This window comes from Trachurus japonicus, chromosome 17 (genome assembly GCF_045865225.1).
Source record: "Trachurus japonicus isolate A0001 chromosome 17, Traja_1.0".
Lineage (NCBI taxonomy): Eukaryota > Metazoa > Chordata > Actinopteri > Carangiformes > Carangidae > Trachurus > Trachurus japonicus.
The window spans coordinates 24,486,422-24,510,244 of record NC_140923.1 but is presented as its reverse complement, the minus strand read 5'-3'; the positions used below and the strand labels follow the sequence as shown (position 1 = coordinate 24,510,244).

Here is a 23,823-nt window from a genome sequence, read left to right as displayed (position 1 = left end):
TAGGCCAAATACATGCATATGTCTGCATGTGTGTTTGCATATTTGATGCAAACCCCCCATCTTATCATCAGGACACTCTTTTTACTCTGTTCCTGTTTCGATTTTTCATCCTCCCACAACCTCAAAGTCAGTCTGACCCCAAACATCCCATAATCAACACTGACTTTGAAGCTTCAAAATAAACTGTTCTTCAAACACTGAATGACTGTTACCTTCATTATCATCATCTTCAGCAGACCCTTCTCTGACAATCTAATACTATTTGATATTATCTTCAAGACATATTTTTATGAAATAAGGATTCCCAGTTTCCATGAAATATACTGTATTTGGTACAATAACACCTTAACTGAATTATGTTGCTTCATCTGTTTCATCTCTGATACTAAGGTACTACAGCTCTGATAGTCCATTGGTTATGTTTCCGTCAAAACTCACCAGCAACCTGTTTCCAAAACCTCTCTGTGAGAAAATACCTCCAGTTAAAGTGTGTATATTTTTAATTTTGGTATGAATATTGAGGGCACAGCATGAATCAGCAGCTGACATTTGACAACCTACAGGATGCATATTTTGGATCAACTCAGGACAGACAGTCAGTTTGATACATACTGTACCATACACATACCATCCCTCATGTAAAGAACTGAATAAATGAACATTGTACAGACAGTACCAGTTTGTGTCATACTGATCAAATGATCCGACTTATCTTTTTCTATCGCCTGCAGGAAGAGGACAGCGCTCCTGTTAGAGCTCCGCCCACTGACGTTCCGGAGGTGGAGATTGACGAGTACTCTGGTCACATGACGCCAACAGAGTCCAGTGAAGAAATGCTGATCAGAGGTCAGAATCGATCTATGCACTTTGTCCATTTACTCTGTGATGTTGTGACCTGAACCTGTCAACAAGGTGATTAATAGGGATTTTGCTGCATAATCAACATTATTGCTAACATGAGATTATAGTTAAGATCTGCATCATCAATATTATAAAAAGTGATATTTAAAGCCAGTTAAACAGTGACTAAAATATGAAAAGCACAACCGTGAAATATAATAAATAAAGCTCAGCATTCCCCTATTACCGCTGCTGATGTAGGCAACAAAGCAACAAAATGCCGGCTCAAGGCATAAGCAAACTAAGCACCTGCTTAGGGCCCCGTGACCACCAGAGGGCCCCAAAGAGCAATTCACTTCTTAAAGCTAGGGTACCTTCTGTTGACACCTAAAGAAATTCTGCGTAAATACAAAAACCCATAACTGTTGTCGTTGCACTTCGAATTGTTGTTGCATATTGCTCTTGCAGCTTTTTTTTAAACCAAAAATAGTATAGTATTCCTGTTTACAGGAAATGCATTGTCTTTGGTCTATTTTGTTACTTCTAGTTGTAGGCCCATATGACATTCAGTATCCCACTTAGTATCACTTTGAATATTAAGTGTAAATCAACCCCAGGCTGCACTTTTAGCTGAATTTAGTATAATTTCAAATAAAAAAACAAATAGATGGATAAAAACATACCAGGCTAGTATGATGATTCGTAACGACAGATTAGAAAAATGAAATAAGTTTGTAGTAGGTGTGTAAATGATCAATACTACAGGGCCCCAAAATAAAGTTTTGCTTAGTAAGTAACGGCATAATGAAATATTAAAAAGACAAATAAATCTGATTGACAAGAGCTGTGACACTGTTTACGCAGAGAAGGTGGTAAACTTTTCAAGTAAAGGCATGGACTGTTCGTCCACCTCAAGGTGCAACTGTCCGTCTTTACAGCTTGAGCACTTGGTGTGGAAGTTAGTATGCACAGACTATTCTCAGTGGATGCAGACTGGGACATATACAGTATACAATGTATATGTATATGCATTTGGATTATTCAATAAAGGACTGCAAATGTCTGATAGTTAAGACTTTAAAAAATACTCTTGACTGTTTCTGTGTCTCACTCCCCAGTGAGAAAGTTCTAACCCTAACCCTGCTAACTACAGTATGACTGTGGTTACGTCACAAGACTATGTTCATGATGTCATGATGCTGTTTCCAGGGCCACACCGAACAGAGGAGGCAGGAGAGAGATCAGGACATGTAAGTTCAGCTGTGCCTCCTCTCTGTCTTTGTTGTTGATACTGGACACAGCAGCATGTTGTCTTCCCCTTTATGTAGTAGTTTATGAAAGTCGTATTTTAATTCCCAGGGTCATGTCAGGCCTGGGTTAAAAGGAGACCGTGGAGAACCTGGACCAGCCGGCCCACCCGGCCCCCCAGGACCTACCCCTCGACCTGGGCAGGCTCAGCCTGGACCGAGGGGGCCACAGGGGCAACCAGGGACCCCTGGGTTCCCTGGCCTTCCAGGGAGAGATGGACAGAAGGTGTGTGAGTGTCAGGGTGCTGTAAGAGTATGAGGATGCTTTGGTGTTTCTTGAGTCCCTAAATCCTGCACAGCTCTTTTTGTGTCACTCACTATTTTCTCTCCACAGGGAACCAGGGGTGATAAAGGAGATCCGGTGAGTTCTGTTTTTCTCTTTAGTTGTTTTCCTCTCTCTGTTGTTGTTTTATTTCATGTGTAATGTGTGTGATGAATACTAAACTGTATTTTGATCTTTAGGGTCAGAGAGGATCTCAAGGATTTCAAGGTGTGGCTGGAGAAGCTGGAGCCAAAGGAGAGAAGGTACAACTAAAGCTCTGACTTTATGACTAATACTAATGTTTCTTCAATAAGGATTCACTTAACTTTTATAGTGTGATATCAAATGTAGTGGGGTTTTTTTCTTTTTAAAATCTTAACAGGGAGATCCAGGAATTGGTTCCCCAGGACCTCCTGGCCTCCCTGGGCCTCCTGGACCCCCCAGATCACGTAGTGTACCTGTGAGTAACACTGTTCATGGTTCTACTACTTTATTATATTCATTATTATTTCTATTCTTTTTCTTTTTTGATCCATAACATGCACTCATGATCTCAACCTGCCTTTTTACCATCCATGTTGTTTTCACAATGACTGTGTGTGACTCTGTGTGTCGTCATGGCAAAAGGAGGTCCAGGAGATACAAAACACAATCACAATCACAGTCAATAAATGTAGCTGAGAGACATTTACAGACAACATGAAGCATTTACTAACGTGTTTGTGTTGTAGTATGGACCAGACGCCCTGGGTTCTGGGTTTGATGACCTAGACAGTGACACTGAGCTCATCAGAGTAAGACCAAGATCAATGAGGTCGATGAAATTGTCTGATATTTGAATATCCAGAGTGTAAATAAATAACATTCTTCCAGGGTCCTCCTGGTCCACCAGGACCTCCAGGTCCTCCCGGTCCCGCCGGACCCGGTTTATCATCTGGCACAGCTGAAGGCCTTTCTCCTGGTCAGGCAGGACCACCTGGTGCCCCGGGAAGCAACGGGCCCGCGGGAAAACCTGGAATACCCGTAAGTTATCCAGTAGCAAGACATAGAGTATTCAACTTTCAGTAAATGTTGATACAAATAAAAAGATAAGACCTGCAAATGTGGATTTATATTTTCACTGTACATATTTAGGGCTAGGGAAAGTCAAAATATTGCTATATGATTTAGCTGTGTATATAAAAACAGTAAAAACAGATTGTATTAAGTTCACTATTTTAAAATCTAGTAATGCTTAAAATGCTCCTTCAAAAATAATCCACCCTGATGATAATGCATGTGTGGCAGCTGTCGACCCTGAATACTAATACCAATAATTCTACATTAGATATTTATGGGGCCTCATGAATCATGACCTCATCAGATCACACATCCCTCTCATTTCCTCAAATGTTATAACACCAAATCACTGCTGATTTATCAAGCAGAATGAGGTTCAGAGGAATTTAGACTTTCACACTATTATGAATCTGAGTGGTGTTAAAATTACGACACAGACTGAAGACATAGAAATGCCGATGATCAAATAAAAGTTGCTGCAAGTTTGCATTTAGAAGTCTCAGTGTTGTATTACTCTATAAGAATTTCATAAGACAATAACATTGTGTCAGTTTATTTTTGTCTCCATTTTCATTGTGTATTGTCTGTCTTATTTCAAGCATATAGTTGTATATGCTTGTATCCTGATGTGGTGTAGTCTGTGTTCCTTCTTATGTCAAACTGTAGTGATCAGTATTTATGTTTCATGGCCAATGACTAGTCTGTCTTTTATTCTCTCTCTCCACCCCACTGTAAATTATCCTCAACCTCTATATCCCTCTAATTTGTACCCTCATCGATCTTTACTCTGCCCACATCTTGTTCCTATATTCTTCATCATCCACTCCCCCTCCCACCGTCTCCTCCTCCTCCTCCTCCTCCTCTCCACTCTGTTTCAGATGTTTGAGGATGTATTTAGTGGTTCTGGGCCCGATGGGTCAGGTTTGAGCTCAGGAACGTCCTCTGACCTCGGCTCAGACCTCGGCTCTGGGTTCAGTTCTGGGTTCAGCTCTGAATCCAGCTTTGCGTCTGGGTCTGGGCTTGACTTCGGGTCTGCTTGGGGTTCAGGCGAGGTATACTGTTGTGGTTTGCTTGTAAACCGGCAAACAAGAAAAAGGCAGAAGTGCAGTCAGAGGTCAGTGCATTGAGGCAGCTTGAGCCGTCTATTGAACAAGATTAAATGTGACAAATGAGACAATGAGTATTTTATTTGTGTCAGTTGTGCTTTCATGTTTGCTAAAACAATGATTACAATGAGCTGAAGCTGGCTCACTTTAGCTCACTGCCCCAATGCTCAGACAAACGACTGTACATTATCTCTTACCACGTTGTCTTAACTGCTGGCTGGCTGGCTGCTATAGCTGACTAAACTAAAACTCTCCACTCTCCACCTGGATGATCGAAGTGGTGTATGTGCGTACATGTGTGTGTCTGTGTGTGTCTATCTGTGTCTGTGTGTGTGTGTGTGTGTGTGTGTGTGTGTGTGTGTGTGTCCTCTTTGCTCTTTTATAATCCCCCCAAAGTCCAAAATTGCTGCTCACAAGTGACCTGCTTTGAACTTTGTCAATTAGTTTTGGTTCATCAACTTTCAGTTCAACTGTTGTCATTACCAAATGAAACATCTCAGCATGAAGTTTCACTGCACATGATGAAATGACTGAACTGAAAAGAACTGACCACAAACTGGCTGTACAAGCTGCTGTGCACCTCTTTCATCCAACAACATGGTCAAGGAACAAATCTGCCTTTTGAGTTGGACTGTTGTATTTTCTTTTTTCTTTTTTTTTTCTTTTTTATATATTGGCTGCTTTCCACCAAGGCACACTGATGGGCTCAGATATTGTGTACAACAGCAATCCTAGAACAGAACATTAATGTGTTTCCAATTTTGATATGATTAGGCAAAGCAAGTTTATTTGTATAGCCTGTTTTTACAAACAGGTTGTCTCAAAGGGCTTTACACAGCATCATAACAACATCCTCTGCCCCTAGACCCTCACATCCACTGAGGAAAAACTCCAAAGAATGATTACAAGAATTACCAATGATCTCATAACACCTAAGTGATGGACAAAACAAACAACATAATCCTTTCATAGGCTAAAATATATAAAGATGGACAAACTCTCCATATCATCACCCATAATGGTTTCAAAGGAGGAAGTGTCTTTGCACTGGGCTGTTACCATGTTTATTTCTGCCGTTATAACATTGGAGTTAATGGGAGCCACCCTCTAGTGGCCATTCAAGGAACTTTTGACACTTTTTATTTTTAAATAATATTGATTTTCAATATAGAAAAAATAAAAACATGAGAGAGAAAAAAAAAGTGAGAGAAAGAAAATACTGTATGTAGAAAAAAGAGAAGAAAAGAAAAAGAAAACACATAACATGTAGAACACAGCACATTTAGCATCAGAACAATATTTCATGGTCATTATAAGATGAGTATCTACTATAGACAGAAAACATATGAGAGCAGAGAAAATAAATTAAGTTTGTAGACATATACAAAAATCATACACTCGTTTGCACTGTGAGGTTTTGTATAATAGCCAGTGTCTATGGGCTCACATTTTTAAGGTAATTCAGTAGTGGAGTCCCATGTTTTATCAAACTTATCTCCTCTATCTTCAAACCTTTTGACACTTTTTTTGTCTTGTTTTTAGCTGTGGAAGCTGCTGCTTGTTGAGCATCTTTCGAGGAAAGCCATATAGTTTTCATCACAGTATGCAAACATTATTGAAATCTGCCTTTTAGATAAAGTTTTGGGAATGAGCAATGAGACAGGGCAGGACAAAATTGCAATGTTGTATTATATTCAGATTGGAAAAGAATTTGATAGCTTAATAGACTGAACCAGTATCATCATTCTTCAGTGTGCCTTGGATGTGAGGCTGTTACTGAAAACTGAGGCCTCAGCTATACAATGTTACCAGAAGCATTGTTGTACTTTGGTCTCTTACTGCTCTGTTAAAGGAATACATAATGTCAATTTTCTTGTTAAGTGATGAGAAACAATGAGAAACTTGCCTACAAAGCTGCAAAAAGACAGCGCTCAATAGAGCAGCGTGGATGAGCTCGCCACTTCAGGAAGCTGACTCATGAGCCAGATTCTCAGAGATCTGAGTATTCCTTTAGACTGACAAGCTGTTACTTTTGGGTTCAGCACTGGCCAGTGAACAACCTGAGCATCCAGCTGCACTGTTTGTCCATACACTGACCCGTTGTCTGTTCTATTTGTCTGTCTGTTCTATTTGTCTGTGCCTACTTGTGCCTTGTATGTGCATGCCCAGGGTTCAGCAGGAAGAGATGGAGCGCCCGGTGAACCAGGAGCTGTGGGAGAGAAGGTAGACTCATTACGGTGGACTGTGTCCGGTCCTGGGAGCTCAGCTGTGGAACCATATGCTCTTTGAGCCAAAATATGTGAATTTTGATGATACACAATGCTAATAACAATCAGTAATATAGTATTCTATATAATATACACATTTGATTTTCTTTGTGTCCATGTCGGACATGTATGGATAACAACATAGACCTAATATTATCCTGGTTTCCACCATTGCAGTAGACTACTCACTCCAGGGGTAATCCTTTTTCTATTTTCTGTCTTGACATCTTCAGGGTGAACAAGGGTTACCTGGCCAACCTGGACCAAAGGTAAAGTAAAGAGAAAAAAAAGAAAAAAATTTGCTCACATATATTGTTATTTTGTCCTCAAAAACGGTGTAGCACCAGCTTTTGTTAATAGGAGTTTCACATTTCTCTCATGTCTGTAGGGTGAATGTGGATCTCTGGGCACAGCAGGGATTCCAGGCCCCCAAGGACCCAGTGGCCCTCCGGGGAAGAGGGGTTCAGCAGGTCCCCCAGGACCCCCAGGACCCCCCGGACCTGCAGGACCCAAATTCTTTGTAGAGGTAACACTATTTCAGACTAACTACAGACTAACTTTGATTAGGCTGAGATAGAAACAGTAACTTAATTTAGAAAGGAAAGGAGCAAAGCATAACATCACCCTCAACACACAGGGCCCCAAGATTTTCATTTTGATGTCTATCATCAAAATGAAAACATGTGTTTTTGTTTTCAGGATATGGAGGGATCTGGGAAGAGTGACATGCTCATTGGAGCTGGTGTCAAAGGCCCACAGGTCAGTGCAAGTGTGTGTTTGTGTGTTTGTGCATGTTTATAGAACAAATTCAGCACATATGCAATATCTTATTTTATTTTTTTCAGGGTCCCCCTGGCCAACCTGGCTCACAAGGATCCAAGGTAATCAAAATGTATATATTTATCTATAGCTAAGGGTGCATCTCAATAAATTAGAATAGCATGGAAAAGTTTATTTATTCCAATAATTCAATTCAAATAGTAAAACTCGTATATCATATAGATTCATTACACACAGACTGAAATATTTCATGTTTTTATTTCTTTTAATTATAGTGATTATGGCTTACATTTCACGAAAAGACCAAATTCATTCAATCATGAAAAAGTTTACTATTGTAACCTAATGATGTCACACTCTAATCAACTGATTAACTCCAAACACCTGCTATGGTTTCCTGAACCTGGTTCAGTATTTACACTACCAGCTGCCTCCATCATATTCTGACTTATTGACATGCACCTGTATGTTGCAGATGTAGTAAGTTTCTTTACCAGCTCCAGTTCGGTGGCTTTAGATACTCTCTCATGTGTGTAGGGTGACGATGGAGTCCCAGGAACCCCAGGACTTTCTGTCAAGGTGAGTTCCTTCTCAAATTGCACAGCTTTGGACTTTTTTGTCATCAAGTATGAGTCAGATTGTATGATCTTCTCTCATTTTTTTTGCACCATGGTGTATGGCACAAACTGGAGCTACCTCTCCTTCTGCTGTGTCTGATTGCAGGGTGAACCAGGTGACCCAGGAACAGAGGGTCTCCAGGGTCCTGCTGGACTACCAGGTGCTAGGGTAGGTAGCAACAATTTACACAAGGTGTTTGGGTGGTCTTGATTCATAAATGTGGTTTTCTTTAAAGTCTTTTCAATGTTAACCAAATGTATAACACAAACTGATGATGGGGACTGATGTGGAAATCTGCACCAACGATTATACCAATGATGGCCATTGATCGCTGTAAGAGAGTTTATTTCAAAATTCTGTAAATACGTTCATCTCATGCTGATCGAGCATTTTGGGAAATTAGCTTATTTGCTGTCTTAGCAGTATGTACAGTTTCCTTTCTGTGCAATCACATTAGATACCTACAATTAGCATTAGCTTAGCACAAAACATACAAACACAGGTAAACATTGCCTCTTAGAATTTCATCTCATGTTAGCAGCATTAAATCTTCTTATAGGTAGCTGATTTCATGCTTGAGGAAAGTGTGAAACAGGTTTGTGGGTATCTAAAGTTAGTGTTAGCTAATGATGTCATGGCCTACGTGTGCCATTCTTGAAATTGTAGAAGTTTCCTTAGCAATTTTCAAGCACAGCACTGTAGTTGCACAGTAGCCATGTTTTTCATCAGACTTCAGTGAAGAGCAACCTATTGAAATGACCACAATGACAGGTTAGTGTGATCATAATGTAATTATTTAAATGTGGATTAAGATGGTTATTTCTCTTTGCTGTACAAACAGGGGGCCAAAGGAGAGAAAGGCAGTCCAGGACCCAAGGTATGATTGCTGCACAAACTATGATGTGTGCACATTATGTTACAGGGTTTTATATCATCTGTAATTTCTTTTCATTTCATTTCATTTATTGTTTATTTGACGAGGACAATGCACATTAATGAACAATTTACATGACCTCATGTAAATATGACAGATTTAGCTCAAAGCTAATTTCCATCCATTACAGACGGACAGACATACCATAAAAAACAGAAAACAATAAGAAGCTACCTACAGTATAGCTTAAGTAAGAAATAAGAAAACAGATAACAACTGACACCATTCTATGTGTTCTGTCCTGTAGGGTGAGCGAGGTGCTGATGGACACAGTGTCCCAGGACCACCTGGTCCTGTTGGACCTCCTGGAGCTGTTGTAAATCTGCAGGAAGTATGTACATGCACATGCACACATACAAAAAAAAAAGACATTATGACGATGTTTAACAACCAAATTTGGGTTTTGAAAAATGATTTGCTAATTCAACAACTGAAAAGTTGGTAGATTTGTCTGCCGTAGGGAAAAGAAGCACTAACATTAATTGGATAGTATTCATTTTCATATTATCGATGGAGACCCATAGTCTGTGATTGGTGTATAATGGTGTTTGTGCTCAACCATCATGGTAAATACAGTATCTGAATGTATACAGTAGTATAGTCTGCATTTGATCATGGATTGTGGTTTGATTTCCTGCTAACAGCACTGCAACTTACTCAGTGTATGTTTGGTCTACAGCTGCTCCTCAATGTTTCTGAGGGTATTTTCAACTTGTCTGAGATCAGAGGACCACCAGGCCCCATGGTACGTAGAAATTCTCAAATGCAAACAGCTTCTAATAAGGTGATGGACTTACTTACTGTTTCATAAACAGGCTGACATTTATTTTACTATAGAACAAGAAGTCTTTTAATGTGTGACGCTGCATCCTCTCCCTCACGACATGATACTGTACTGTAATCTTTGCATTGCATTTGCACAGCTTGATGATGTGATGAGTTGAGACGAGTGTGATGTGTTTTTTGGCTGTAATAGAGATGATGATTAATCCAGCTGGACTGCTTTTGCTTGTATGTGTACTTGGCATGCATGTGTCCATATGACTGTGTGTGTGTTTGTGCGTGTGTGTTGCATGTTTGTCTGTATGTTGCAGGGCCCTGAGGGCTGGCCTGGCCGAGCTGGATTTCCTGTAAGACCCCATTGCTACATGACTTTATGTTGAGCATGTGTATCTAAGGACATTTAGTGTGTACATGGGTATTTTACTGACAGAACAATGACGCTGAAACTGTCCGAAAGCAATGTAACAATTGTGTTTTATATTTTGTCTTTGCTGTCATTGGGGTAGCAGAACTACTGTTACATTTTTGCCACTGATGTATTGTGGATTAATGAGTCGTCCTGAGCTGACTTAATTTCTTCCTTAAACTTTAGTTTTGCTATTTTTAAGGTGAGACAGCACCCCCAAAAATGCCATTTTCCCTTTTTTTGGTCAATTTTGTGATATTTTGCTTCCTAAACATGTCTTCTTTCAAACTAGTGGCAATAAAACGTCAATAACACACAATTAGTCGTCCGTAAAATCCTCATAAATTCGCCAAAAGTTTTTTCGCACAGCTGTACTTCAAACACACACTGTATGTGTGTAGTTCTGTTCATTTCATATGAATAACTTCATGCTGTGTTGTTCAGTTATCAGTCATGTGTTTAGATGTCTATTTCTAATGGAATTTTACAATGCGGAACTTTCAGGCCGTTTTCTCAAAAATAAGTTTTTCTTACAACAAAAGGTCGTTCTTACAACAAAAGGTCCGGTGTGAACACAGCTTAACACACCAAGATATGAAATACCCTTTTCCTTAGTACCTACACTCACCAAACTTTCCATAGTTCTTCCTATCTATATCCTGCCTCTTTTTACAGAAGGGTTTGTTGATATATCATTCATAGCTGCGTTTAAAGTACATTTTATACCAAAAACATGGCAAAAATAGATTTTTTTTTATGACTGACGTATGGGCTGATAAGACGACATACTTCTGTAAAACGTTTCTTGTGGAATGTATCAACAAAATGAAACCAAGCTGTTGAATCTGGCACCATCCAGTTTTGGTGATTCTGTTCTTGGCGATATATGCAAATTAGCGCATATTTAATGAGTTATTGCCTCCTGTACATAACAAACTGGGAGAGTTTCATAGTGATATATATCAAAATATTTTCTTTGCTTATTCACCTACTGTAGGCTGTCTGGCCTTAAATGCTCTTAGCTGCAGCTCTTCCTCACTATCCTCTGTCCTCACTATCCTCTCATCTCTGTCCAGGGTCCCAGAGGACCAAAGGGAGACAGTGGCCCTCCAGGTAACCGGGGGCCGAATGGGATCAAGGTGAGAACCACCTGACTATGGAGCGATGACAGGGCTGCAGAGCAGAACATGCTCTGGAACACAAATCATGTCAGCATTTGTTTTCCTTAAAAGAGATGCTGCAGCCCTTATATCACGTACAGTAGGAGGTTAAACAAAGTCCTGTAGGCCTTTATGGAAAAATATTCAACATTTAATGTCTTTGCTCTAACAGGGAGAAAAGGGAGAGCCAGGTGTGACCATCGCTGCCGACGGATCTCTCTTAGCTGCACCAAGAGGCCCCCAAGGGCCCAAAGGCATAAAGGTACAACACAAGTGAAGCTTCACCTCCTTCTGACTCTCTGTGCATCACATACTCACTGATGCTGAATTTATGACCGTTTCCATTCATTATTGTTTTGCGATTATTGGGAAAGGAGGAGTGCGCCGTGAGATTACGTCATAAGAGAGCGTGAATGTATGCAACAGTTGACACTCAGCTGACACTCAACATCATGGACAATTTACGTACTTTCCGGACTATAGACGCACCTGTATAAGCCGCACCAGCTACATTTTAAAAGAAAATACTTGCACTTGAATATAAGCTGCAGGTTTTCATGTTGTAACATGAGATATTTACACAGAAAGACAGTAGGGAACTGTGACAGTCTGCTCGCTTTTCCGCTGTTTTGGTTATGCTCCTCTCCTCCATGTGCATCTGTTTACATACAAAGCCGGTGAAAAATCAATAAGTTACATGACGATGTTACGGCGTGTGTTTGTGTAGTCTTAACCGTCATAAACAAAAGATTATGGGTTACGGAGCGCGTTTGTGTTGCGGTGCAGAGAGGAGAGCTGGGAGACCGGGGCGTCGCTGGGTGAAGTCCAGCAGCTTCACCCACAAACTCTGCCTCAATTCGCATAATCTGTTTCCATCACAAAAACTCGCATTTCCTTTAATCGATACGCTGACAAATCCACCCCCAGCGTATAAACTTTTATGCGCATTTACTGCCTTTATTCGAATTTCTGGCGTTTCCATTCAAGTATTTATTCGCAATTTTTGAAAATGCGAATAAAAAAAGGTGGATGGAAACGCAACTTGATGCAATAGACTGCACAGTCAGATTTATTCTCTGATCCCTAAATCATAATCCTCACAACAATAGATATTACATTTTTGAAAGTAAGAGAGACTTGAAATCTGCATTCACTATATTGTAACAATTTCCCTTAAATATTGACAGGTTATTCTAATATTATTAATTACAGCTGCATCTGCCTCAATACAGAAGCAGATCAAGATAATCAGTTACACGTCCCTCATTATGTAGCTTCATTAATTCCAATCCCTTGCTTTGTGTTTTCATAGGGTGACCGTGGGTACCCAGGACCAGCCGGAGCTGCGGTGAGTTCATTTTAACAGAATTTAAATGTCTATTTTTTCAGCACATCTCTTGATTCTTTTGTTTTTGAATAGTTGAGGTTATTTTTTTTTATTAATGAGGTTATAAATGTTATTGAAGGTTCCAGCACATTAATGTGTTGTGTTTGTTTTAGGGCCCAGTAGGACCTACTGGACAGAAAGGGGAGTACGGGTTCCCTGGTCGCCCGGTGAGTAGGGTGTATTTGGATGTAACATCTCTTCTATCCTCTCTTTAAAAGTAACTTTTCATTGGGGAAATTTTGTGAATGAAGGATTTGGCTGGCCTGTTGGCTTGGCAGTGCAAACTGTATATTTGATTTGTATGGAGAGCAAGTTGTGATTTCATGCCTTCTCTCTCTCTGTAGGGTCGCCCTGGCCTGGCTGGAAGGAAAGGCGAGAGAGGAGATTCTCTTGGCCAGCCGGTAAGAGGAAGCAGACAGGTCACAAGGATGTTCTCATATGAAATCAAAGATATCACCGCTAGACCAGGCATTTCCATTTTGTGACATAAATATTGTCATTTTTAACATCCACACTGGATGTCGCTCACAGTGAAGCTAATGGACTCTCTTTTAAAAGCTAGAGTTTTTTACTTTAACACTCAAAAAGAATCTTCTTTTTTTTAAGTATTTTTTGGGGATTTTATGCCTTTAATTGAAAGCATAGTCAGATAGAAACGGGAAACGGGGGCGCCTGCTCAACCCAGTGAACTATACGACACCCCAAACTTAATCAATCAATCAAAATTTCTTTTATAGCCAGAGCAGACAAAAACTCATTGTCCACAAACTGTTCACTACTAAAACCACCAACCACTTTTAAACATTTTCAGTTTAGCAGCTGGACAGCCAATCATTTCCCTCGGGAGTGGGAACAGTATCAAACAGTATAAAAAGAGAGCTGAGATTGAGCAGGAGAACATACACACTGTCTGCTCTGCTGGATGTGTAAATAGAAAACTGTTCACTAACACTGACAAACAGTTGCTGACTGTATTAATGTCAATCTTTTTTCTTCCTGGCTCAGGGACCACCTGGTCCTCCAGGTCCCCCTGGACTTCCAGGAAGAATTATTGGTCTTAATGGAGTAAGTATGAATCTGTCTCTTAGAAAAAAAAATTGAAGTTGCTATATGCATATTGGTTTTTTGTTGTTGTTGTTTTTTAAAAGTAGATGTCAAAAAGTAGAGTACCACTATTGCTGTTTGTTTGTCCTTGTTTTGCTATTTGTTGCGGTCTGTGAAGATTTAAGCCTTTTTTTGACTCTTGTCAAGTTGATTTACTGTAAACTGAAATTTTATTTTAGTCTGATCACACTGCTCTTCTTTGAATCTTAAAGAGAGTCTTTCCTGTGCGCCCCAGGCCGCACTGCAAAAAGGGACGAGTAAGTCTGAGTCGGACCATCTGATTGGTCCGTTTCGGTTTTGAAATGGGACCATCCGGTGGTTCTGTTGGTGTGTGGGTGTGGCAGCATGGCAGCTCTCTGGTCTGGGCTACGAGCAGCACCCCATCCCTCCCCCCTCCTCTACCTGCATTCGTTTTCTCTCCTCCTGTCCCTCTCAGCTCTCCCACTGTCCTAATGATCCTTGAAAAGGCTTCATATGTGTGGATCAGGCCTCACTTCATCAGGCATTAACATCAGTCAATCATCATTTACCTGTCTGACACATATTTGGGGTTGGATCGACATGTAAAATGTATTGTAAGTAGCTGCCAGATGAATCAGCCACCTGCAAATGTCATTTGGCTGCTCTGACATTCAGTGAGTTTATTTACACCAAGGTTTCCTGTTAAATTCAATATGATCCCTCAGGATAAATGTTAATGCCAGGTGTTAAAGAGGGTCTGGGTCCTGAGTCCTACTTGTCTCATCCGTCTTTACTGTCTTCATCATCTCAAAGAGGAGGAAGCTGGATGAATTTCTGACAGGGAGGAGAAAAAAACTGTTGATACTCATCCTCCCTCTGTACATATGTCAGAGCTGATGCCAAATCACTTTCAGTTCAATCGATTTAAAAAGGAATCCAGACAATTTATTCTCAAAAATGTTGGCTATAAACTTTAAATTGTTATTTGTTCCAACAAAAAAATTCCTTCTTCAAAGGATTGTATTGAAAGTGAGGTAAATCACTTTGCATTTGTTGGCGGTGTTGGGTTGATGGGTTCTTTTGTACAGCGTGTGTGATCAATGGCTATGGCGATGTGATACAGTAGTTAGAGTCTTGGCTGAATTTCAATCAGCTAAACTAACAAAAGGCTCCATACAGGGAGACAGCTATAATACAGCTGTAAATTCAGTGTCATTTCCAAATTGTACCAGAACAGCTTCCTGGATGAGGGTTTTTTTAAAATCTAAAAGGTATGTTGGGCATGATATTGAAGAACCCTGACTGGAACTTGGTTCTTCAAATTTCCTTTCTTATGCATTGGGTGTGGTGAAGGGTTCTTCCATATATGTTTCTAAGCTTGAACTTCTTCTAAACCTTCACTTTCCTGAATGGATTGTACTGTACAATGTCAACAAGAGATCGTCAGACAAACTAGGTCCTCAGAAATTTATGGAATGAAATCTAGGGGCATAGATTCAGGATTAACTTACATCTGTGTGTGTTTAGTGTAGTCTGGGTAAATTTGGGAGGCCCAGATATCAATCTCCATAAGCTATTACCTGATCTCTCTTCACTCAATTAATTTACCATTTAAACAAACAAAATTATTATGCATACAAATAGCAATTTTGCTTTGTTTTACAGCAATTTTAAGCTAGTGATATAGCAGGAACTTGTGGATGATATTAATGTCAACTGTAAATTCTGCAATCAGGTCCTGCTAAGAGTAGCTAGTTGTTTTGCTATTGCTATATAGCCAGAGTTAGCAATGATTGTTAACCATTCTTGGAGAAATGTTGTAAGTTCAGCATCAAACATCATTCTACAACAGCTGTCCAGTGGAGGAAAGCAACGCTAGTGTTAACTCTTCGTCTCTATCACATCTGAGCATGCTAATATCACTTTCAGGTAGCCTCCTGTGGCTTGTAGAAGACTTTGTCGCATGTAAAAGCACATATATTGAGATTTGAGTAGGATATTAGATTTTAGAGAACAGATAGTATAATAGTTAATTTTCTATGTGCTGCAGCTTTGACCTTAAGTTGTCATGGTGTTGTCCAGCAGTGGCCTCCATCAGGTCATTTTGGGTAATAGTTTAAAACTCATCCCCCTGTGATTAAAAGAGTGAACATTTTGAATTTGCTGTGATGTCACCCAACTCGGTTTGGAAATCTTTCCGCTTTAACCTTGATCCCTAACTTACCTTAATGGTCAAGTAAAGGTTTTGTGTGCTGTTGTTGTCAGCATGCGTCCCAATGTAACAGGTTTTTTACAGTGCTGTCAGCAATGTTTTCATCTTTGAAACTGTTTTTTTTTTTAATTATAACCATCCCATTTTAACATGTCGTTATCTGTGTTGAACAGTCTGTGCATTATGTGTGCGTGGTGTGTTCCTGAGGCTGGAACATTATGATAATGAGTATTTGTGTGCGCAGGAGTCAAGGGGAGATTCATTTGGAGTCAAAGGCGATAAAGGAGATGAGGGACCACCTGGAGAACCAGGCACACCTGGTAAGTCATCTACTACACCATAAATGTCCCATTATGATGAGGCAAATATTACCTTAAACAACAGCAGCACTTCAAACTGAATCACTAAAGCATATAGGGAATTTGTATATTTGCGACCCTATTCCAGATGTAATAAACTAGATTTTATAATAATGAACACCTGCACAGATGTATGTATTATTTATATTATGTTGTCTTTCACCTTAGCACCTGGATTTCCAGATGGAATTGTGGTGAGTACTGATTTACTCTGCAAACCTTTAGTGAGTGTAACGCAAACCACCATCCTAAATTAGACTTTTTGTCTGAGTGACCATTTATGTCAAATTAAAGTTGCACTGAAAGTTTATGATATGTTTATGGAAACAATGACATAGAGACAACTCTTTCCATGTTTATATGATTTTATTACTTTTATCCTTAATGTTTTGGTCCACTCCCATTACTCTGACCAACATCAGTTTGGCTGTTTTCCGCTAAAACACCTCATTAAAGCCACTGTACTTTACCAGCTCAGCACTAAACACCAGGCTGGTCAACGCAGCCAAAAGGCCAGATATTTATGGTGGAGACCCAAACAGAGCAAACAGAAGAGTCACCATTGGGCTTAGGTTTAGTGGGTGTCCAACTGTCCATAAACATGACTCCAGATTAATGGTAATGTTGGCAGCTGTATGTAGATGGGAGGAAACCAGGACCAAAACATTACTCAACACTAGATTTAAACACGCTCCTGACACTACATCATTTCTCTGTAAGTGGTTCCATGGTTGATCCTCTTGTCTCTTGGTGGATCTGTCAGGGTGCTAGAGGTGATCAGGGCTTTCAAGGTCAGAAGGGAGAAAAGGGTGATGCCGGTCAGCCTGGACCTCCAGGACTGCCTGGGAGGTCAGGACTTGTGGTGAGTTCCAGTAATTCTAAGATCCATTGTAATGATGCTTTCTCTGAGTTTTTCTGAAGTAAATATTCCATTTCTATACCTGTAGGGTCCAAAAGGTGAGGCCATCGTGGGTCCTCCAGGTCCGGTCGGTCCTCCTGGCGTGCCTGGGACTACTGGGTTTGGGCGACCTGGACCCCGTGGCCCCGCTGGCCTTCCTGGCCCACCAGGACCTGGACGTGGATCAGGTATATATGAGCGTGAGAGAGAAAGATGGACAAATTCCTGACTTTTCTAGTAAGAGAAGTTATAGATCAAACTCGGCCCATGCTATATGTACAGGCACTGACTGTTTTGATATTCCTTTGCATCATCATCAGCTTTCCCCGGTCCTCCTGGTCCTCCTGGTCCACCAGGATCTCCTGGATACACCAACCCAGTAAGAAACCTGACTCTAGAACCTGCTGACAGCAACCGGACTAAACTACTCCTTATTTCATCAGGAGTAGTATCATTTCATGAGTCATGGAGAAACCACGCTGATGCTTTGATTTTGTCTCAGGTGATCACCTATAAAACAGTCCATGCTATGAGCAGAGAGAGTCAACGGGCTACAGAGGGAACCCTGGTTTATGTGTCTGAGAGAGGAGGGGAGCTGTACATCAGAGCACGCAATGGATGGCGCAAGATCCCAGTGTGTATTGTGTTTGCAAACAATTTGGACTTTCCCATTTTTCTCTATATATCCAATCATATTGTTGTGAATTCACACTGTGACTCACAGAACCTCAGCCAGTCAGTGAAATTTCCTGAACCTAAGAAGATACATTGGTAACACTTTAAACTAATAATTGTACTAATAAGTAACTAAAGCATTAGTTAAGCATTAATTACTATTATTATATTATTACTATTACTATTACTATTATTATTATTACTATTATTATTACTATTACTATTATTATTATTATTACTTAATTATTATTATTATTACTTAATTCATCATTTATAACTCAGAATACTCGTTAGTATGTAGTTTATAAACACAGTTAAAAATGTTGATAACACTTTGATGCCTATCTCTATAACGCATTATAACCATACTTATAATGAATTATAATGTACAATACAATACAGTTATAACACTGTATAACTATAGTTATAAACACTCATAAATGATCATAATGAGTGTTAAACATAAACATAAACAACACTAGAAAATCAACCTGTAGTTGTACTGTAACATTTACCCAGACTGTGTGTGTGTGTCTGTCTTACAGCTTGGAGACATTATCCAGCAGGGACCTTCCTCTTCAGCAGCGTCTCAGTCCCTCAGCAGATCTGGAGAATGGAGCAGACCACACAGGATCCACAGCCAGGTCCACACACACAAACACACACTAACACATACTACAAATGCAGACATGACAGCTACAGCTATTGTGATTAAAAACTCTCTATAGTAATGCATCTATTTTCGAATTTAGCATATATATGTTTAAAATTCTTGTTTTTTACCAGGAGCTACAGGAGGGCAGCAGAGGATATCAACCCAGTTATAATGTGCTACCCCAGACCTTCAACGCTGTTCCGGGGGTGAGTGCAATAGACCCCTTACACACATGATAGATGGACTCATACACTATAAACACTGCACCAGACCAAGGTAGCTAAAATTACTTGGCCCAGCACCAGCCTAACTCTGCCTGCACGTCTGGCTGATGCCAGATCTGTGAAGAATAAAGTGTCAGATTTGGACCGAGTGTATTTTCTCATCACCTCCGTGTTTTTCTCGGCTCCCAGCTCCATCTGGTAGCTCTGAACGCCCCTCTGAAAGGGGATATGCGCGGTATCCGAGGGGCAGACTTCCAGTGCTACCAGCAGGCGCGCGCCATGGGACTAACAGCCACATACAGGGCCTTCCTGTCCTCTCACCTCCAGGACCTGGCAACCATTGTCAGGAAGGCTGACCGTACTGACATGCCAGTGGTTAATCTCAGGGTAAGGATACATTTACTCATATAGTTTTATTTAAAGGTTAGAGAGAGTGATCTTACTACCGTTTCTGCACTTTTATAGGGTTTTCTGTAAGACATTACTTCCACTGTGTGAAATAGGACGTTGTCTTATGGGGTCATTCAGTTCAGTTTTCCTCCTCCTTTCCTCTCTTCCACCCCCCTTTCCTTTCCTTTCCTTCTCTTCTCTTTCTCCTCTTCCTCTCCTCTCCTCCCCCCTTGCCTCTCCTCTCCTCCTCTCCTTCTCTTCTCTTTCTCCTCTTCCCCCTCTCTCCTCTCCTCTCCTCTCCTTCTCTTCCTCCTCTCCTCTCCTCTCCTCCTCTCCTCTCCTCTCCTCTCCTCTCCTCTCAGGGTGAGGTGATGTTCAGTAGTTGGATGTCCATATTCTCTGGGAACGGAGGCACATTCAACCCATCCGTACCCATTTACTCATTTGACGGACGCGACATTATGACTGATTCAGCATGGTGAGTATAGCTCACACACATATACATGTGTGTGAGCAGGAACGCATTCGAATGAAGGGAAATGGAAACCAATCAATCCTAATCTCATGTTCACATGAGCTGCAGCTCAGCTGAAATTGACATTCGTCTTATCAGCAGGAGTTGGGGTATTTCTCAGCCTGCAAAAAGTGTTTAGGAAGTGAAGAGAGAAAGATGACAGATGAAAAAGCACTTTGCAGAAGTTAAATCATTAAGTCCCATTAGTTTTAATCAGTTTAGTTCTGTTAGTTTCATCTGACCTGTCTGTCTTTGGAATGTGGGAGAAACTGAGCCACTTGAAGAAAGCTCATGTACACACTTCACATGTCCTGTGAAGCAAAGTGGGGAAGCAGCTGAAGAAGTTTGGAGTAACTCTCCTCCTCTTGCAGAGTGGCTGCCCACGTCCCCTCCACTACACTAACTGTCCTCCTCTCCCCTCAGGCCTGAGAAGTTGGTGTGGCACGGCTCCAACAACGTGGGCATCCGCCTGACCTCCAACTACTGCGAGGCGTGGAGGACGGGCGACATGGCGGTGACAGGCCAGGCCGCGCTGCTGCAGACAGGACGCCTGCTGGGACAACACACCCGCTCCTGCTCCAACCACTACATCGTGCTGTGTATAGAGAACACATATGTGGGAAACACACATCCGAGGAAGACCTGAAGAGACAGCGGGGGACACACACTTAAACACACACACATGAGTTAACACACATGCAGGCATGCTGAAGGTAAAAAAAAAAAGAAAAAAGAGTGAAACGGTGCATATGAATGAGAAACATGCAGGCACACACATTATGAAGACACGTCACTGTTTGCGTAGAAATGAAATATTCCAGTCCAGACTGCCGGCACTTCTGTTCACAAACACACAGATAAGAGAGTCAGATGTGCAGCAGCAGAAACATGAACACAACATTAAAGCTCCCCTCACTTTGTTTGGTTTCATCTGTACTTCACACACGACCCCAGGTGGAATTGAACCATTTACATTCACTGGAAACATATAGCAGCACAGCATCATCATCTCCACACAGAACATTTTGATGTTGGAAAGAATTATCATTTAGATGATGTAAGTAGATTATGCAATGTGTTTTTGGCACTTCTGGGCTGCCATATGTCTTTCATTTATTTCCCAACAGTGTGAAAATCAATCAGCATCAGAGTGTTGCAGCTGTATAAAGGTTTATGCAGACTTGATGCACCAATCACTGTAAGGACATAGATGAGAATCTATTGCAGCCTGGAGGTGTCAAAAATATGTTTGTTTTTTTAAATACAACATCATAGTGTAAAAAGATATATTAGCTCTAAATTGACTAAAACTGATATGGCCTTGTAAGTCAGTGTTTACTTTCCCTTGCAGGAAAGTACATATACATATTGTAGTTTTTATCAACACTATTTTCAGTTTTTTGACCTCATATCTGGTTTCCTGACAGTGTTTTAGTTTAGAGTTTGTATCAAGGTGCCATGTGACTTACAGTATCCAGGTCATTCAAGAAATGAAATAATCTCCTGTGAGTCGTGTAGGATGATGATTTATTTGTAAATGACGAGACTAGAAAGATTCTATATTTTTGTTATGGTCAGCAAAGTGTTACACCCTCTCTCAGTATTTTACAAATTCCCCACAGTACCTTCTGTCAAACACATTCACAGCACAAACACAGCTTTAACAACAGGTAATCTTTATATGAAATAAGAAAAGAAAAGTCATTTCCTAAAAAGTCTTGCTACCATGCTTCTATTAAGCCTTACACAAAATGGAGAAATTTGAGTTTCTGTTGGGGACTATTTTAAGCAGCGGATTAATAGTGTTTGCTATTTACTCACAGTTAATAGAACATATACAACATTACCAGACGTGTAGCCTACCGACTGACTGTTACCAGACTGTTTTATTCTAAAAGGAAAGACACTGTATGATAACAACTTACCACCAACAAATTCATCACAGCATCACTTACTCTTGTTTCAGCCATCTTTTTTTCTGACCAGCCTTAAATTACTGTCTGAATTTTCTCCCAAATACTTTCACCACTAGGCTCTGTTTCTTATTGTTGAACCGTCACATAGTAAATCCACACTGTAGAGATCAATCACGCAAGATGAAAGAACCAAGAAACATTTCTTAAGAAGTGTGACGCTACCTGCTGAAAACCTGTTGACCCACCACCACCTCCTCTCCCACCACCACCTCCTCTCTCTCTTCTCTTTACACTGGCTCATTCATCACTGATTGAACTTCTAATAAATATAAGTCGGTATCAGGATGTATGAAAAGCATTTTGTTCCTGTTTTTCTGCTGAATTAGTCTCAACGTTAACATCTGTGCTTTAGCAGTAGAATTAGAGTTGAAATCAAAGTGTGTGATTTTCATTAATTTATACTGTAGCTGGACATAGTGCAAAAATCTAGTGAGTTCACTTTTAAGATTTTCGATGAAGTTGGAACGTGTATATATAAATATGTAAGAGTGCGTGTGGTTATCGTCCAAATGTTTTTTGTTATTTTTTACTCTGTAGAGCTAGGTTTTGTATGACGCACACTAAATGACTAAGGTTTTTCTCTCACCATGCGTTGACCAGAGACGTAGTTCTGCCTGTAAAGAAGACGTAGGCCTCGGTGTTTTCATTTTCAAAGAAGTGTTCGTTTTACCATTATGATGTTTCTGTTCAAACAAAACTTGAGCTTCTGAGAAAAGAAAACATTTGTACTGACTGGTGCTCACTGAATAAATGTTGTATTTTGTGTTTTTTATGTGACGCTTCTCCATTTGTTTTAATATATGTTCAGCTATAACTGAATTTGTAGTTTCATGGCTATGTGAAAAGATTCAAACATATTATTAACTCCTACTATTTCTAGAAACAACATTTTCAATGAATTTCAATACAAAGGATAGCTGTGATGATCCCCACTGAAGAGGCTGAGAACAGACTTGTTTGAGAACAATCCAGAGATCAGAGACTCAGCTCCAATAGAGAAGATAAATCTGTGAAGAATCTGTGTGGAAGAACGTCAGGACCACAGGAGTGTCACACTGTGACACTGTATCAAGCAGATTATTCATGGAGAGAACTGGTAAAATGAGTTGGAGGCACCTGAAGAGGATAAACAGAAGATGTCAAGGAGGCTTTGATATCTTCAATTCTGCAAGAAAAGTTTAAAGTATTTGATGGAGGAGGCTGCAACGCCATGAAACACCGCAACAGAACAAAAAGAGTTACCATTATTAGAATTGTAAATATTTTTTTCATTTCTAAATTAAAAATAATAAATCTCGTATTCGTTTCAAAACCAAACAGAAAAAAGGTCAAAAAAGGAAAATAAATTGAAAAAGGTCTGTTTTTAGTTTTTGGCTGGGCCTTTTAGGAGTTTTCTATTTTAACCTTTGATTCCACTGTGTGCACATGCAGCAATCTGTCTGTAAGAAGAAGCAGTGACAGTTTCTGACACCAAAACCCAGCAGCAAGGTCTTAACAAAAGATTCACTTTATTAAATGGATATGTTTCCTGAATCGAAACAGCAAGTCATAATCTTTTAATATTGAGAATTCTCTTTCAGAAAAAGCAAAAAAAAAAAAAAAATTACAACAGATATACAACAGGTGTGCTTCAATATCCAAAATGTTTTAAAACCTCCCCTTATTGCACCAGAGCCTTATAGACTTGAGTCCGTTGGTTGGTGTTAAGACAGAGATCAGCCTTAAAAAAGGAAACACAGAACGTACTATAGGCGCGCGTCCCTCAAAACAAGGACAAAGTAAATATGATTTACTCATCGCTACAGCTGTTCCATCACTGTAGCATCACCACAAACATATTCAAACGATAATTATTCAGATCACTTAGAAAAGACCCTAAGGTGTCTATAAAAAGGGTTATCCGTAAAATCCATAGCTTCAACATAAAAAAAACACAAAAAAAGATC

General features: G+C 40.1%; 1 protein-coding gene across 4 annotated transcripts in view; it reads left to right on the top strand.

Moving 5' to 3' along the window:
- The window catches only part of col15a1b (collagen, type XV, alpha 1b), a 52,400-nt gene extending 31,538 nt beyond the window's left edge, over positions 1-20,862 (top strand). The window contains exons 7-44 of one of the 4 annotated variants that reach the window (XM_085804138.1): positions 732-846; positions 2,050-2,090; positions 2,200-2,373; positions 2,482-2,508; positions 2,610-2,672; positions 2,792-2,869; positions 3,141-3,203; positions 3,283-3,432; positions 4,347-4,520; positions 6,744-6,797; positions 7,075-7,110; positions 7,230-7,367; positions 7,541-7,600; positions 7,687-7,722; positions 8,159-8,200; positions 8,345-8,407; positions 9,081-9,116; positions 9,421-9,504; positions 9,853-9,918; positions 10,268-10,303; positions 11,439-11,501; positions 11,695-11,784; positions 12,835-12,870; positions 13,023-13,076; positions 13,254-13,310; positions 13,915-13,974; positions 14,226-14,270; positions 16,431-16,506; positions 16,714-16,739; positions 17,309-17,407; positions 17,493-17,631; positions 17,764-17,822; positions 17,946-18,077; positions 18,664-18,762; positions 18,905-18,979; positions 19,187-19,384; positions 19,750-19,865; positions 20,325-20,838. In XM_085804138.1, the coding sequence (XP_085660264.1) occupies positions 732-846; positions 2,050-2,090; positions 2,200-2,373; positions 2,482-2,508; positions 2,610-2,672; positions 2,792-2,869; positions 3,141-3,203; positions 3,283-3,432; positions 4,347-4,520; positions 6,744-6,797; positions 7,075-7,110; positions 7,230-7,367; positions 7,541-7,600; positions 7,687-7,722; positions 8,159-8,200; positions 8,345-8,407; positions 9,081-9,116; positions 9,421-9,504; positions 9,853-9,918; positions 10,268-10,303; positions 11,439-11,501; positions 11,695-11,784; positions 12,835-12,870; positions 13,023-13,076; positions 13,254-13,310; positions 13,915-13,974; positions 14,226-14,270; positions 16,431-16,506; positions 16,714-16,739; positions 17,309-17,407; positions 17,493-17,631; positions 17,764-17,822; positions 17,946-18,077; positions 18,664-18,762; positions 18,905-18,979; positions 19,187-19,384; positions 19,750-19,865; positions 20,325-20,547 (3,183 nt within the window). In that variant the 3' untranslated portion in view covers positions 20,548-20,838. Of the gene's footprint in view, positions 1-731; positions 847-2,049; positions 2,091-2,199; positions 2,374-2,481; positions 2,509-2,609; positions 2,673-2,791; positions 2,870-3,140; positions 3,204-3,282; positions 3,433-4,346; positions 4,521-6,743; positions 6,798-7,074; positions 7,111-7,229; positions 7,368-7,540; positions 7,601-7,686; positions 7,723-8,158; positions 8,201-8,344; positions 8,408-9,080; positions 9,117-9,420; positions 9,505-9,852; positions 9,919-10,267; positions 10,304-11,438; positions 11,502-11,694; positions 11,785-12,834; positions 12,871-13,022; positions 13,077-13,253; positions 13,311-13,914; positions 13,975-14,225; positions 14,271-16,430; positions 16,507-16,713; positions 16,740-17,308; positions 17,408-17,492; positions 17,632-17,763; positions 17,823-17,945; positions 18,078-18,663; positions 18,763-18,904; positions 18,980-19,186; positions 19,385-19,749; positions 19,866-20,324 lie in introns of all 4 variants that reach the window. The other 3 variants (XM_085804135.1, XM_085804136.1, XM_085804137.1) reach the window with 3 other exon arrangements.
- The last annotated feature ends 2,961 nt before the right edge of the window (positions 20,863-23,823 follow it).